We start from the raw sequence: 14,391 nt of genomic DNA, 5'->3' as shown, positions 1-14,391 counted from the left end.
CGTCGTCGATCTTCGTCCTCTCCTCCTTCGTCCGTCGACTAACATCTCTAACTAACCGATTCCTCGCCGCAATCAAAATCATTTATTAAACGAAGCTGTCAAACAGGTTCCACTTCAGGCCACCCTTCCCCGGCCGCAAAGCTCAAACCCAGTTGGAGATCTTCCCTCGATCCGGAGTCGTATGTATTGGCTTTTCAAGCTGTTAAGACAGCGAGATTTGAACCCCCAACTCATTTGTGGACAAGGAGGAGGGTAGGATGCATCGAAGAAGTAATTATGAGCCAATTGATAAGTCCCCCAAACAGAGGGAGGGGATCACTTATTTGGGAGGATGGTAAATGGTTCTAAAAAAAGAAATATTCCCGGTTTGTTTTAAAATATGCAAGAATTAAATATTTTCCAATTTTCTTCCTTACACAAAACTTGTTATTTCTAACTACTTTTCATACAACTGGCGCTAAGCGGCACCTTATTTCCCTGCAGCTACTAAGGGTGCGCTTACGTACCTCGGCAACACCCGGTAGCAGGAAGTAGCGCATTATAGGAGACCGGAGTGAACCGAGGAGGCGCTTTGTGAAAATAATCAAAAGCAATTAACTACTCAATCGCTTGCTGACGATGAAGGAGGAGAACCACGTGAGCCATGATCATGTGGTGGAGTATGCTGGTTGTGCGTGTGCTTATGCCGGTGTTTAAAAAAAAACTAACGTTGCCGTTACGATTCATTCAGGTTTACACTGGTTTCTGATTGTAGTCCCTGATGTAGGGTTTAATTTTCTATAGTGAAAACTTCAATTTTTATCAATATAAATGTAGATCAAATTAAATGGAGTTGATATCAGTTTTAGTTTACAATCAGTTAGTTTTTACAATCAAACAAAATATGTTAAAATTTGTTTCGCGATTTTAAGACATCGTCCTAAAACATAATTGAAAAAATGTTGGGAGACAGTCAATAAAATATGGGACAAATTCAAAACAAGTTGAGAAATCGTCAATAAGCCTTGCGAGACTCTACACGCTCAGGATAAACATAACCACAAAATTGGACAAAAATAGTCCTTCGGACCGGACTAACTTGTGTAATCAATGGATTTGTTACAAGCCGCTGGTTCCATGTACTGAGCTGTCATGATTTTTATAACTATTTTTTTAACTATTATACCTAATTAAGAATCAGACTAACAACATTTATTTAGAGTTCTGATTTTAATCTTAAAATTAAAGCGTAGGACTTTAATTGCTGTTCGAATAACAAATCTTTGATTTTCAATTTATTTAAGCGTATTCCTTAATTTCACACCAAATATCATGCACAACATTTAAATTAATGTAACAAAAGCTTCTCAAACTCCTCATGCCAATGATGTTTCTTTAATGCACTCTTCAACCCTCATCCACCTTGTGGTTTGTGGTTCATTCACAGCTTCGTTTAAAGTTTCATGCTTGCCACCATAATCATCCGAACAAAAATTATACTCTCCCTTCCCCAAAAGTAAAGGGTTCCAAATTTAACCTTAACGGTGCCCCTCAATGTTCAAGATTTTTGCACCAAGAACGTTCATTCTGGGCAACTTTCACCGTATTTGGGTTTTTTTCTTACGTGCATCCTTTTTCGAAAAATGGGATGAATAAGAACACCAAAAACCATTTTTATTTTTTGTTTAGCTGGATCGCAGCATAACGGCGGTTTCCTCCGAAAAAAAAAATTAGCCCCTTTTGCGATACACAAACCCCACCCGAAATCATTACCCGTTGCGCACTACTCTCCCTATTTCACTCGGTCTCTCCTTTTCCTCTTCTGCGTGTGCTCGATCACACCTACCGTCGTGCCGTTCGGTTCAGGCGAGGATCACACCGTGCACACTTCGAACACGTGTTCCTTTCGTAATAATATTATGCCATCCACACCCCACATGGAGGCATAAGCAGCGACAAAAAGAAAAAGCTCGAAACCAAACAGAGGATCGACATTTTCATCGTCGATTATGCTCACCGTGTGTCCCTTTTTTCGTGTCTGTGTGTCTGGTTTCTTCCTTTATGGAATGATTCAAGTGAAGCAAAAAAAAGAACGTTTGTAAAAAAGATTGAAGGGCAGCAATAGAACAACAGAAAGGAAAGAAAGAGAGAGATCAAGTAGGAAAAAGTGGGTATAAAAATATGGAAAACCTGATGATGATGAGCGCCCATACAAAACGTAAACCAAAACCGTTCTGCTCAAAAGGAACGACGACAAAGGACCAAGAACGAATCAAAGAACGTTCAAAAGAAAGCAAAAAAAAAGAGCACAAAATAAGAAAGAGGACAAAAAGCGGTGGAAAAGCGACGACCCCAAGCAGAGTAACGTTATGCAGTTGTGCGCGTTTTTACAGATTGTATGTCCTTCATTTTCCACTCACTCTCGCTCCCTCTGTCGTTTGCACTTGTACCTCCTGTTTCCTTATTTCTCTCCCTTTGCCTGATCGTGATCTTCGCCCCCTGCTGCACACGTGAGGATCGATGCGTGGGAACGTTGAGCATGTGCAACGTTTGCGTTTAAACCCGAAACCTTCCTCAATTTCCCTGTTTTTTTCCTTCTTCTCCTCCCTCTTCCCATCTTCCCGGTTGTAAATCGTAGTGCCCGAAAATAAATAGAAGCAAAACGCATCTCACAACACTGCGCACACATCTCCCAATAGGTTACAGACTGTTCGACCACCAGCACCAGCAGAAGCAGCAGGATTGACGGGGTCGCCCTCTATTTTTTCCCCCTTTTGCTTCTTTAAGAAGATGCAATTTCTCACTTGCGCGGTTTGCGATGTTGTTGTGCACAGGGGACGGGACTTGTGCACCCGGTCTTTTTTTCGTTTTTGTTCTTCTTTTCAAAGGGAAAAACAAGAAGCGAATGGTGGAAAGCAACAACACCATGGGATGGAACGTTGAAAGGATAAAGCAGAACGAAATGGAAAATGCATTACTGCATCGTTTTTCGACATTTCTTTTTGTGTGGAGAATGGATAGGAAAATGAATTTTCCCACACGCAAAGCGGTATTTTCTTCCAGCTGGAGGTGCTTCGAACGTCATCGTTCGGTTCGTTATGGCGCGAAGGATGACAATCACACAGACACACAAATCTGTGTGTAGTCGACATAGGAATTGTTTGGTGAGTAATTGACCCCCTCCTGGGTTGCTTTATTTGTTTACTTTAGTCTTTAAGTTTTGTTTACTTATTGATGTTGAAATCCTTTATGGTGATCTATGCGTGTATCTTGTAGCTGTTGAGATGATTAATGATCAATTGTAATCAACTATATGCAACATTGATGGGGTAGAATGCTTCGTAAGGGGTAAACAAAACTAAAAATTTGTAAGCGTACGATTGATTTTTCAATACTAACGGATGGGGAAAGTGTTTGGTGTCACACTTTTATCAAGACGGGGGAAGAAAAAGAGATCAATAATGTTTATTTGCATCCTCGATCATGATCAATCAAAAGTCGTTATTAGTAGATGAAATTAGCAATCGATATCACAACACTCCTATTATCAAAGGTGAAGCAGCATCCAGCACAATGCTCTTTCGCTTTCAAACAACGAGCTGATTTTCTTTTTCTTTTTGGCGTAACGACCTACGCGCGGTCCTATCGATCTCTATTCAGGCTTTCGATGTTTATTTTATACCAAAAGCAGCAGGATATAGTCAAGTCCTATGTATGGGTGAACGCTCCATACAAGGCTTGAACCCACGATGGACATGTTATGATGTCGTGGTAATTGTCGACTATACCATCAGACCGCCCCCTGTCCTGGCTTGATCCTACTCAACAAAGTGATCTGTATCGGAATTGGATCCTCAATGTTTTGATCCTGATCTACTACGACCTGATCTGTATTGGAAATTGATCCTCCATGTTTTATCGCATCCTTTTCAGTATGGTTTGTTTCTTATATCAGGATTAAGATGGAGTGTGAAATCGAATTTTACAGTATGGTCTGCTGGGTAACAAAGTAAGCGTCAATCACACTGATATCACGGAGGAACTGTGCTGTGATCGATAGTGAGTGTGGTGGTATAAGTCATTCTCTTTCCCTTCCCATTACATCGCAAACGCATTGTCTGAAGTATTTCAGTCCAATCAGCTTTGTGTTAGGATATTTGGTACAGGGTTTCTCTTCTGCTCGTATTAATGGATTGACTGTTATTACCAATGTATTGTCCCGTTTAATAAATACGACCGGGCTGAATGCGGCTAATTTGGCGCTAGAAAACTAATCCTTTTATTCTCTTTCCAAGGGGTTTCCTTAGTAATTTCTGTGAAAATATATAAAATATCAATATAAGTGAAAATGTTATAGTTAAGTGTTGTTATAGTTATGTTATAGTTTCACGTGGTTTTGTTCGAATTTAATGGTATGTTGTATTGTTACTTTACTGTACCAAATATATCTCTTTACAAATTGCAATAAAAATATCTCTTTATGCTGAAGATGAATAGTGTTTTAACGATTAGCTGCAACCGCACCGACATCTTCCCCGTCCTCCAGGCATTTCCGAATCCTGCAAAACAAAATTGCCTAATTGGCACTGCCATCCTGTGCCAAGTAGTTCCTGTGTGCGCGCACAAGTGTACCATTTCTGTAGCGGGGTTATCCAGCAGCTTAAGAAAGGGGGTTTTTGACTCGCCGTACAGCTTTCAAAGGGTCCAAAATCCTCCTCCCCAAATAAGAAAACAAAAACAACCAAAAACTGCATAAGATCTACCGGCTGTCACACCACATCGTCAAGCTGGAACATGCGCTGCCAGGCGACTGGTGGTAACCCTGAACTTGAACCTACCAATTAGTGTCCGCAGAAATGTTTTCACAGTTGCTGCTACCGTATCGCTTGTCCACATTATTCTTGCGCTTTGTTTTTTTTTTTACGGGAATGGACAGAGCATTTGGGGAAAAGTTTGGAAGGAGGCTCCACCAACCTGCACTGGACAACATCATGGGCTACCGAGGGCACGCACGAGAAACAACTCCAATTAAGTTGCTTCCCTTTCCAGAAAGCATCATCATCCGCATGATCGTCTGTTTTTGGGAGTTCCCCTCGAGTCCATCGTCCTGATGCATCCAGTCGCCGGCGTTGCAACACTCTGCACTCTGTTGGGTTTGGTTGTAATTGACGAAAAGTAATCAAGACGACAACTACGACGGCGATGGTGACTGGACGACCAGCAGCTAGTTGGTTTTTATTGCACGAGCCTCAGTCTCATGACAACTGGATCTGGCTTATTGTATGTGGTAATTGAAGTTTAAGGTGTGTTTCTTTAACCAGCTATAGCGATCAGCCATATTTAATCTGTATTTACAAGACGATTGTACAGGTCGTAATGCTCGATTTCAGTTAAATGGCAGGTGCGAGAGATGCCGTCACTGCTTCCGTTCCGTTGTGATTCATATCACACCGAAAAAAAAGCAGACAAACCAGTACGAGTAGGAAATGTTACGAATTCACGGGAAGATCGTTTTGCTCGGATCGGGTGAATCATCACGAATGGAGATGTTTGAATATTTTCTGTCTGAATTTTTCTATGGAAATACAAATAACAAAGAATGGAATTTCTACTCATAAACTTGTTAAATTTGATCAGAAACTCATTAAAACTTTATTTAAAGGTGATCATCGGTTCTAACGGCTCATTACTTTGCACAAAATTGCACCAGAGATTGTTGTACGCGAGCTCGTGAAAAAAAAACTTGCATTCAATTTGTTTCATGAAATATTTCATGGGTGAAATTTAATTGCTATACATGCAGGCCGTTTCTGAAGGGGTTGCTCTTACTACGAATTTTAAAATTTGTTTCTGAAGACAATTTTATGTTTAAATGGAGTTTGTTCAACAAAAAAAGATCGCTGTGTGATAACGAAACGGCTAGATTGCAACAGATCCGTTGTAGGAGAATATGTTCCGCAAACCCTAAATAAGTTCGGGCTGTTTTAGAAGGAAGAAAATACCAATAAAAAATCATTAACTATAGCAATCATGCGCGAAAATAATAAGTTGTAAGATTTAAACTGAAAATACTACTCAAGTAACGGGCAGTTCTGGATAAAGTTTCTATATTTTTTAGTAAAAAATATTAAATAAATATCATAAAAAAGTGTAGAGCAAGGTTTATCCAAGCAGGTTTTCCCAAGGTTTTTGTTGTTGCTACATTTAACCTTGGGCAATCCGCACTTGATCGAGTGACGTTTTGATACGTTTTTTTAACTTTTTTTGTTCATGAAATAATGATCTCTTTGTTGTAAAATCTCAGCATTTTCATGTTATACAAAGAGAGCTTATAATTTTAAAAATCGAAAGATATTTATCTTTTCAATCATATTTTACTATTTTTGACGGGTCATTATTTCATTTCATGAAATTGTTTCACAAAAGTGTGGATTATCGAGCGTGTAAATTAAACATGTGCGAAATTCCGAGCGTGGACTGCATTTCTAAACGTTTCTGAGAAGTTTTCAAATTTTTTTTTTATTCATTCTACAATTTATTAGGTGTTAGCCAGATTTTTTGGATCATTTGAATTGATTTAAAAAAAAAATAAAATCGTTGGAACGATTCAATAATATATGGGAGAAATTTAATAAATCGGGACACGATACATTTTCAAAAAATTGCGAAAAACTACAATAAAATAAAAATCTTGTAAGATTTGTTGGAAAATCAAGTACTGCTGAAATTTTATATTGCAATTCATATTTTATTGCAACAACAGTCAATTTGAAAATGGTATAACAGCAGCTATTTTTGTCCTACACAAGCAGCTTGTATGACAGCTGGAGCGAACGAGACGGCGCGATATACAGCTGATCCTTTCGCACGGCGCTTAGAAACTTTCAAAACAAACACACTTGTTGGTCGCTGTAAACAGAACCATTTCTACCATTTTGCGGCGCGTTTTGGGAAGCGTGTTGAGCACATTTCTATGTGCAATTGTGCAAAAACGAATGCAATTGTATCGAACATCAATGGGAAAATGGAGTACACTGCTAAAGAAACGGTGCTAAGCCTGCTGCAGCGCTACGCTGACGGTCCGCGGGGCAAGGATGATGAGTTCTTTCGGGAGGGAAACTTTTACCTCAAGCCATTCGCAAAGCTGGGAGTGTTGAGCAAATTTCCTTTGGATGACACGGAACCGGAAGATGACGGCATGTAAGTAAGGGGCCAGAGTCATGCCATGTGTGTAGAGGTTGTTACCAAAATAACCAAACCGATTCCTTCCAGCGAGATCAGCTGCAACGTGCCGGATTGTAACTTTTTCTGCCATTCGGTCATGGATTATGAGGCGCACTACAACGCCCAGCATCGGTACACGTGCGGTCAGTGCAAAAAGTCGCTCCCGAATGCTCACCTGCTCGATCTGCACCTGTCGGAAACGCACGACTCCTACTTTGCCGCACAGGTCCAATCGGCAAGCCGTGCAATGGTAAAATGTTCCCTTCTGTTTTTATATAACTCAATTCTAATAGCCCATTTTTTCTTCTTTTAAAGTACGCTTGCTTTTTAGAAGAATGTAAACACCGCAGCAAAGATCCGGCCGAGCGTCGAGATCACTGCATCCGCGAGCACCGGTTCCCGCACAATTTCCGGTTCGATATGCAACAACGCGCCAACCAACCGAACAAATCAGACAAACAGCCGAAAGCGACAGTCGCGATGGAGACGGAAAGTGCTGCCGGCGGCATGACGTCACCGCACGCCGAAGAGCCGACCCAACTGATCGCACCAAAGTGTAGGAAAAATTTCTCCTTTGGCCATCCACAGCAGCGTACGTTTAAAACGAAAGCGAAAGCGACCGGTGGCAGTACTAAACCGAGCGCCGCCAAGTGTGATATACTGGAAAGCAACCAAATGGTGATCGATCTGCTGGATAGCCTTCCACAGGAATAATGCAACAAAGTTGGAGATTTTAGAGGTTCTTAAAAACCGGGCTTTCTTTCGGGCTCCGGAGTAGCGGTACTACAATAAGTTAAGTTAAGTAAAGTGAAATAAATAATATGAATTAAAATGTTGCAACCACAAAACGCCCTGACCCTGGGACAGCTTTTTAGGCTTCGTTGTCCAGATCCTCCGAGCTGTACTCATCGGCCAGGTAGTCCTCCCCCGTGGACGAACTGTTGCGGTACGTTTCCAGATTCTCGAGACCGATCGTGGACAGCTCGGAGGATACGTCGGCCATCATCGTAGTGGATGGCTGCTCCGTGGTGCTACTGCTCGTCGTTGACGTCATCATAGAGGGTGGAAGAATCTCACAGTTGCGTCCCCTGTACCCGGACGGACACTCACACCGATAGTGACCATCGTCCTTGATGACCGATTTACACTTGCCTCCGTTCTGGCAGGTGTCGGGATTTTGCTCACAATAATTAAGCTCTGAGTGGAGGATTTTTGGAAAGGGGGATTAGGGCGATGTTCTGTTAGGACGAGCTACGGACTTACCCTCATCACAGAGCATTCCACCCCAGCCCGGTTTGCAGTTACATTCCCACGGTCGGCGACAGTCACCGTTGACGCAGCCCGGGTACGGGTGACACTTGTTGCACTCCTGCCCCATCCAGCCCACCTTACAGCGGCACTCTCCCGGTCGGCGGCAATATCCATGCTCGCGGCTACAGTTGGCGGCACAAATCGCTAAAATTAAGTTCAATTAATCATCTCATTAATCGTTCGCATTATCTTCTTCACAAAAAGTGGACATCTTACGCGTCTGGCACAGGATGCCCGTCCATCCCGGAAGACATTTGCATTCGAGCGGCTTGGTGCAGGTACCGTGCATACACCCGGGCAGCACCTGGCAGTCGCGACAGGTCGGTCCGGCCCAGCCCAACCGACAACGGCACTCGCCAGGCGCTTCACAGTACCCACGGGACGGATGGCAGTCGGAACGGCAAATTGCTACAAAGAGGGCACAATCAAACAATTTAATTAGTTCAACAAATCAAACCCCATTTTTAGCTATTCCTTTACTTACGTTCCGAGCAGAAGATCCCATCCCAGCCCTTGTGGCAGACGCACTCGAACGACACCTGGCAGCCGCCGTGCTGGCACCCGGGCAGCGGGATACATCGGTTACAGTTTTCCCCGTAAAAGCCAAGCTTGCAGCGGCACTCGCCGGGCCGTTTGCAGTAGCCCTGGAGCGGATCGCAACCCTTCTTGCAGATCGGCACATCGCACAGGTCGCCCGTCCAGCCTGGCAAACACTTTACGTCCCCGTTGTCATCGCACACGTAGTGGGAGTACTCGTTCTGGGGCGTTGGCAGCTCGCAGGCCTGTCGGAAGAAAGAGCGGTTGCGGAAAGTGGTGAGTTTTAGGAATAGGACAAATCGTTTCATTAAGGTGTGGTAGATGGTGTGAGCCGGCAAGGAATGTCTAATTTAATGTTAATTAAGCGGTGGATACTGTTCTGATGGAATGCTTGTCAAATTCTGGTAAAATTCTTCAATCTTTTTGGAGTGATGTAGAGCTTTATTTTTGTAAATCGTAACGTAAAAAACTGCTCCAATTCTTCGTGAAGAAGCAGTCAGAATATAAGAAAAGGAGTATTAGATAATGCATCTTCTTAAAACACGATCTTTTTTCGAAGTATTACAAGAATTCAAAATATTATTTTATTAAGAAGATCGTTTGGAGTTTAAAGGACATTTTTTCGTCATAACGGACAAAATAATGAGAACTTCCAATCGTACGGTCGAAATAAAGGATAAATTTTTGAAGTCCATCGGCAGGTTTTTGTGACATACCCGTTAGTTGAATGAACGCAAGAATTGCCGTTCACGTTCAGTTCTTTAATATGAATTAATTAACATGAATTTGATGTGAATTAAAACGAATATGAATCACCCCAGTTCTTCAAAAACTGAACAACTTTCTCAATTCTAGTTGGCATACTTTCACGATATTTGTTTGGAGCGCACCCACGACTCTAATCCGACTCCGACTATTGTTAGTCCGATTCTAACTCGGGCAAAATGAGAACCACTAGTTCTGGAAAGTCTTTTTAGGCCGTCCACAAGGACAGAGGAGGCGTGTTAGGCTCAAATTGAGGTGACAAGATGGCGTGGAGACGTCTGCCATTAAGGCCGGGAGAACGGAGTCTCAAAGGCCATGCGCCAAGGGGACGGGCTTTCCTGTCTCCAATTCAACTTGGCGCTAGAGAGGGCCATCCATGACTCGAGGATGGAGACTACGGGGACCATCTTCTATAAGTCAACCCAGATCCTGGCATACGCTGGTGATATAGACATCATTGGTCTGCGGCTCTCCTATGCAGCAAAAGCCTGCCAAGGGATCGAGCAGGGGGCAGATAACCTCGAATTGCAGATAAACGATTCCAAATCAACTAATAATCCAAACCTACGTAGGCGTGACGTACAGATAGGTGAACGCACTTTTGAAGTAGTCCTAGAATTCACCTATCTCGGGCCAAAGGTCAGCAATGACAATAGCATGGAAGCTGAGTTGCGCGCAAGGATGCAGATAAATCAGTTCACTTCAAAGAACCTGTCGCGACGGATGAAGCTGAGACTATATAGCATCTGGCGACTCTGGACGACTCCGGAAGCCTCCTGATGACTACGACTCCGGGCGATTCCGAACGACTCCGGATGATGGGTGGATCTACCTTACAAAGTCGGATCTGTAATCATCGCAGTCGGATCGGAATCGACTCCGGCTTTTGCCAACTTTACCCATCACCAATATGGACTGCAAAAGCAGGCTCGCGAGCCTTACTTTGCCTATCACTGGTCTAACCTGATGGCAATTGGGCTTGTTTTTGTATCATCATGTCTCCAATTGGGAATAATGGTTTCGCGAAATTGTGGCAACTTCTTTTGATTAAAATAAGCAAATCTGTATTTTTTCACAAAAGGCTTGTATCGATCATAACAAAAGCATGATGATGATCGTATTCCTTGAAACTAGCTACTATAATAAGGCAGGTGTAATGCAGAAGAAATGAGTCACTAAACATCAATTTGACACACTTCAATACAATAGACGGCGTGTCAGGAAAACGATCTCTATTGATCCCTGGCATGAGTCAATTGCAATTGTTGATACTGCTCATTTTGTTTGATATCCTCCTTACAAACTTTGATGACTCAAAATAATAAAACTTTCTTTTTTTGTTTGCTATTTACTTCTATATTTGGAGAGAAAAGTACTGGTTAAGAGCGATTCCATCGTTTGTTCTTGCACTTGGCAAAGCTTTCCTATCCACAGCTGTAACTGTTTGCAAGAGCACGATCAAGAACTATTTTCACTCATACGAAAACTGGTTACGAGCACGAGAGTGTCTGGGATGCGTTTTTCCCACAACATCCACCTCTCCGCCCCATCATATCCCTCCACCTCCAACTCCCGGGACCATAAAAAGCGTCTCACGCATCGGTTCGCATCATTTTCAGCCCGTTTTGCCTGGGTAGAACCGTTGCTTCCCTTAAGGCCATTAAGCGGGGAGCACAAAAATCGACCGGTGAACGGAAGAAAAACATAACAACATAACGGGTTTTCCGAACACATCGTCCCCTCGCTTCCCTCCCGCTTTTCACTCCCTGTTATGCTCCTGTAGTTCGCTAGCAAGAACTTGGTGGACAAAATCTGATCGAAGAAATAGTGTCCATCGCCCGGAAGTGCGTTCTAGAGACAATGGTAGGAAGAGAGTAGATGAAGCAGGTAGAGAAATTGTTCATTTATCCAGTTGCAGCGAAATTTCTCTTCCACAGCCCCTGCACTTTCTTTAACCGGACTGTTTATAGGCCAACATTTGTTTACACACACGCCCCACAGTGCGACCAAGAAGAAAAAAAAACAACCCTCCCTGTACTGGCTCTGAGGTCACAAGCGCTAATGGAGAAATCTAGGATCAGTGTCATTGCCATCGTTAATCTGCGACCGAACGCATCGGGGAACGGCGCGTGGCGATGATCGCGGTCGAAAGCTCTCTAGGCACACACACACAACACAGAAAAAGCGCATAATTTTCACCCAACCTGCTTCTTCCACTTTGGCACGTAACGGACGGCACCGGACGGGGAGACGAGCGCGATCAGCTGCAGCAGCGCGCCGACAACGATGATCCTATAGTAATGGTTGTGACTCATCGCGCGATCACGTTTTGCGACAGACGGAAACTGTGACCGAAAACACAAACACTGTATCAGCGAACGTTCACCTCAGCAGAGACCGCAACGGAATTGGAGATGCAGCAAAATCAATAAAAAAAGGAGAAGAGGCCTAAGCCCGCGGGAATAGAATCACGCCGACTGTGACTGATCCACTCCGAACGTGGTTTGCGCGAAGACTGAACCGGTGCGCTGGGCTGGGCGAATGGTAGCAGCCAACGGGACCGCTCGGTTACTGCTTGCAGACGGGTTGCGGGCAAGACGACGCACCCCAGCAAGCTTCTTCCGTTCGAACGCGGCGTTCGTCGTTTGCTTTTGCTTTCTTGCCCGCGCGTGCTTTCACCTGCGCAACGTGATGCGTCTTGCGCCTGTTCGGGGCAGAGGTTGTTAAGATACGCGATCGATCTGTGTTTCAGACAAGTTTAATCGATGTTTATATTTTCTTTTCACCAAGTACTATTATTACATGTCATTCAGAAGCTAATTGTTTAAAATGTAAAAATTTACCAAATGTACATACATTTTAACTATCGCCTTAAGACGAAGTTTCTAGCCACTGCATCGGTGGGCATTTCCATCGGATTCGTATGCAAAGCACGTTGGTCGTAGCACGGGCATTATGAAAGCTTCGATCGCGTTTAATGAAAGACAAGCTTCGCAAAATTAATTATTTAGTGATTGTTTCTCTGCTTATGTTACAAATTATTAAAAACTCATATTCATAAACTCAGAAGCATGAAATTAATGAAATAACCGTGTTCTTTAGCACTACAGCGAACAGATTTTTAGGTTTTTAGATTTTTAGCAATACATTCTATACAGTGCTGTTCGAAAATATTGTTGGATAACGCCAATAGAAAGCAGTTTGATGGAAAATTAGTAGAATTATTTCAGCTGATGAGAACACACGATGCTTAGAGCTTTCACGCAAAGCTGGACGAAAAGCTTTGTTTTAGGGGATAAAAGTTCATCGTTGCTTTCACGATCGTATGTGTGGCTTTTTATTATTCAGGAGGCCGTAATACTGATCGTGTGTGGCTACAATTTATAAGAATATTAAAAAATATTACTTAGATTTTAATTTTAAGCAAATAAGGCGTCATCCATTAATTACGTAAAGCTAAAAAGGATCTCACTACTTTTTCAAATGCCTGCTTGTACAGGCATTTGATGTAGCATGCGATTCTCAAGTAACGACACACGATTTGAAGCAAATGACACGAGAATTAACTGCAACGCTATTTAGTTGATCATTGGGAGTAATTTTATAAATACATCGAAAATGCAGCCGAAACTCTTGCAAACATTACCGATTTTGTTCGTAAGTTGCAGGACAGGCGTAACTTATAAAACATCATATGTTATGTGAAATGCAATAGTGTATTTGATGATCAAACAACATCTAAAGTCAAAGAACATTTCTGGAAAGATAGAAATATTTATGGAGGACCAGGAAGATGGCTGGATGAAAAACGCTTCTGATGGTGATGCAAGTACAGGCGGTCCCCGAGATACACGGTTAATGGGGACCGAAAACGGCCGTAAAATACCGCGTATCTAGAATTTCCGCGTAAGTCGAATCTCGTGATTTCCAGCTGAAATATCACTAATTTTCGTGTAATTTTGCAAGTAAGGGGTGGTTTTAGTCACTTTATGAATTATTTGATATTATTCTGACTGAATATAACTGTTTTAAACCTTTTGAAATAGATTTTAACATTCGATCAAAACGGAAATTATTTGGCAATTTGCAATTGATGTGTCAAATCAGTACAATTTGCTCAAAGAATTGTCAAATTTAGAAAACCGCGTATCTCCGAATCCGCGTATAAGAGGTACCGTGTATCTCGGGGACCGCCTGTACATAGCAAACCGTGCTGAGGAGCCAATTATCAACATATTTTTTAAATTTATTGCTGCATGGGACAACTTCAATTTATATAAAATATAATGTAATTCATTTTGGTTAATTTAAAAAAGTGAATATACCAGAATAAAGGAAACAAAAAGACAAATTCACAAAAAAAATCTGTTAAACTAAGTTATTGGAGGGGGTGTAGTCCATCTGTTATGTGATTTGAGGGAGGGGATTTTTCAAATGTTACAGTTTGTTACACTAGAATGGAGAGGGAAGGGAAAGTCGACAATTTGCAATTTTTGCAATACGTAATTGATGGATGACGCGGTAGGCAAAGTAGAATAATTAGCATTTGCAAAAAATGCAAAATATTGAAATGTT

The 14,391-nt window shown here is 42.3% G+C and overlaps 2 protein-coding genes across 2 annotated transcripts; one reads left to right on the top strand and one right to left on the bottom strand.

Annotated features, from left to right (window-relative positions):
* Positions 1-6,851: 6,851 nt before the first annotated feature.
* On the top strand, positions 6,852-8,051 carry LOC1271012 (protein lethal(2)k10201). The gene is made up of 3 exons (XM_309754.5): positions 6,852-7,179; positions 7,252-7,453; positions 7,519-8,051. The coding sequence occupies exons 1-3, from the start codon at positions 6,953-6,955 to the stop codon at positions 7,915-7,917; spliced, it is 828 nt and encodes a 275-aa protein (XP_309754.5). The 5' UTR covers positions 6,852-6,952; the 3' UTR covers positions 7,918-8,051.
* LOC1271013 (delta-like protein 1) lies at positions 7,935-12,458 on the bottom strand. The gene is made up of 5 exons (XM_309755.5): positions 12,021-12,458; positions 8,999-9,296; positions 8,731-8,922; positions 8,467-8,658; positions 7,935-8,400 (listed from the first exon to the last, which is right to left on the bottom strand). Exons 1-5 carry the CDS (start codon positions 12,129-12,131, stop codon positions 8,075-8,077), a joined length of 1,119 nt encoding a protein of 372 aa, XP_309755.5. The 5' UTR covers positions 12,132-12,458; the 3' UTR covers positions 7,935-8,074.
* Positions 12,459-14,391: the final 1,933 nt, after the last annotated feature.

The sequence above is a fragment of the Anopheles gambiae genome, chromosome 3 (assembly GCF_943734735.2).
Source record: "Anopheles gambiae chromosome 3, idAnoGambNW_F1_1, whole genome shotgun sequence".
NCBI classification, from domain to species: domain Eukaryota; kingdom Metazoa; phylum Arthropoda; class Insecta; order Diptera; family Culicidae; genus Anopheles; species Anopheles gambiae.
Note: the sequence above shows the minus strand (reverse complement) of the source record. Positions and strands in the feature narration are given on the sequence as shown.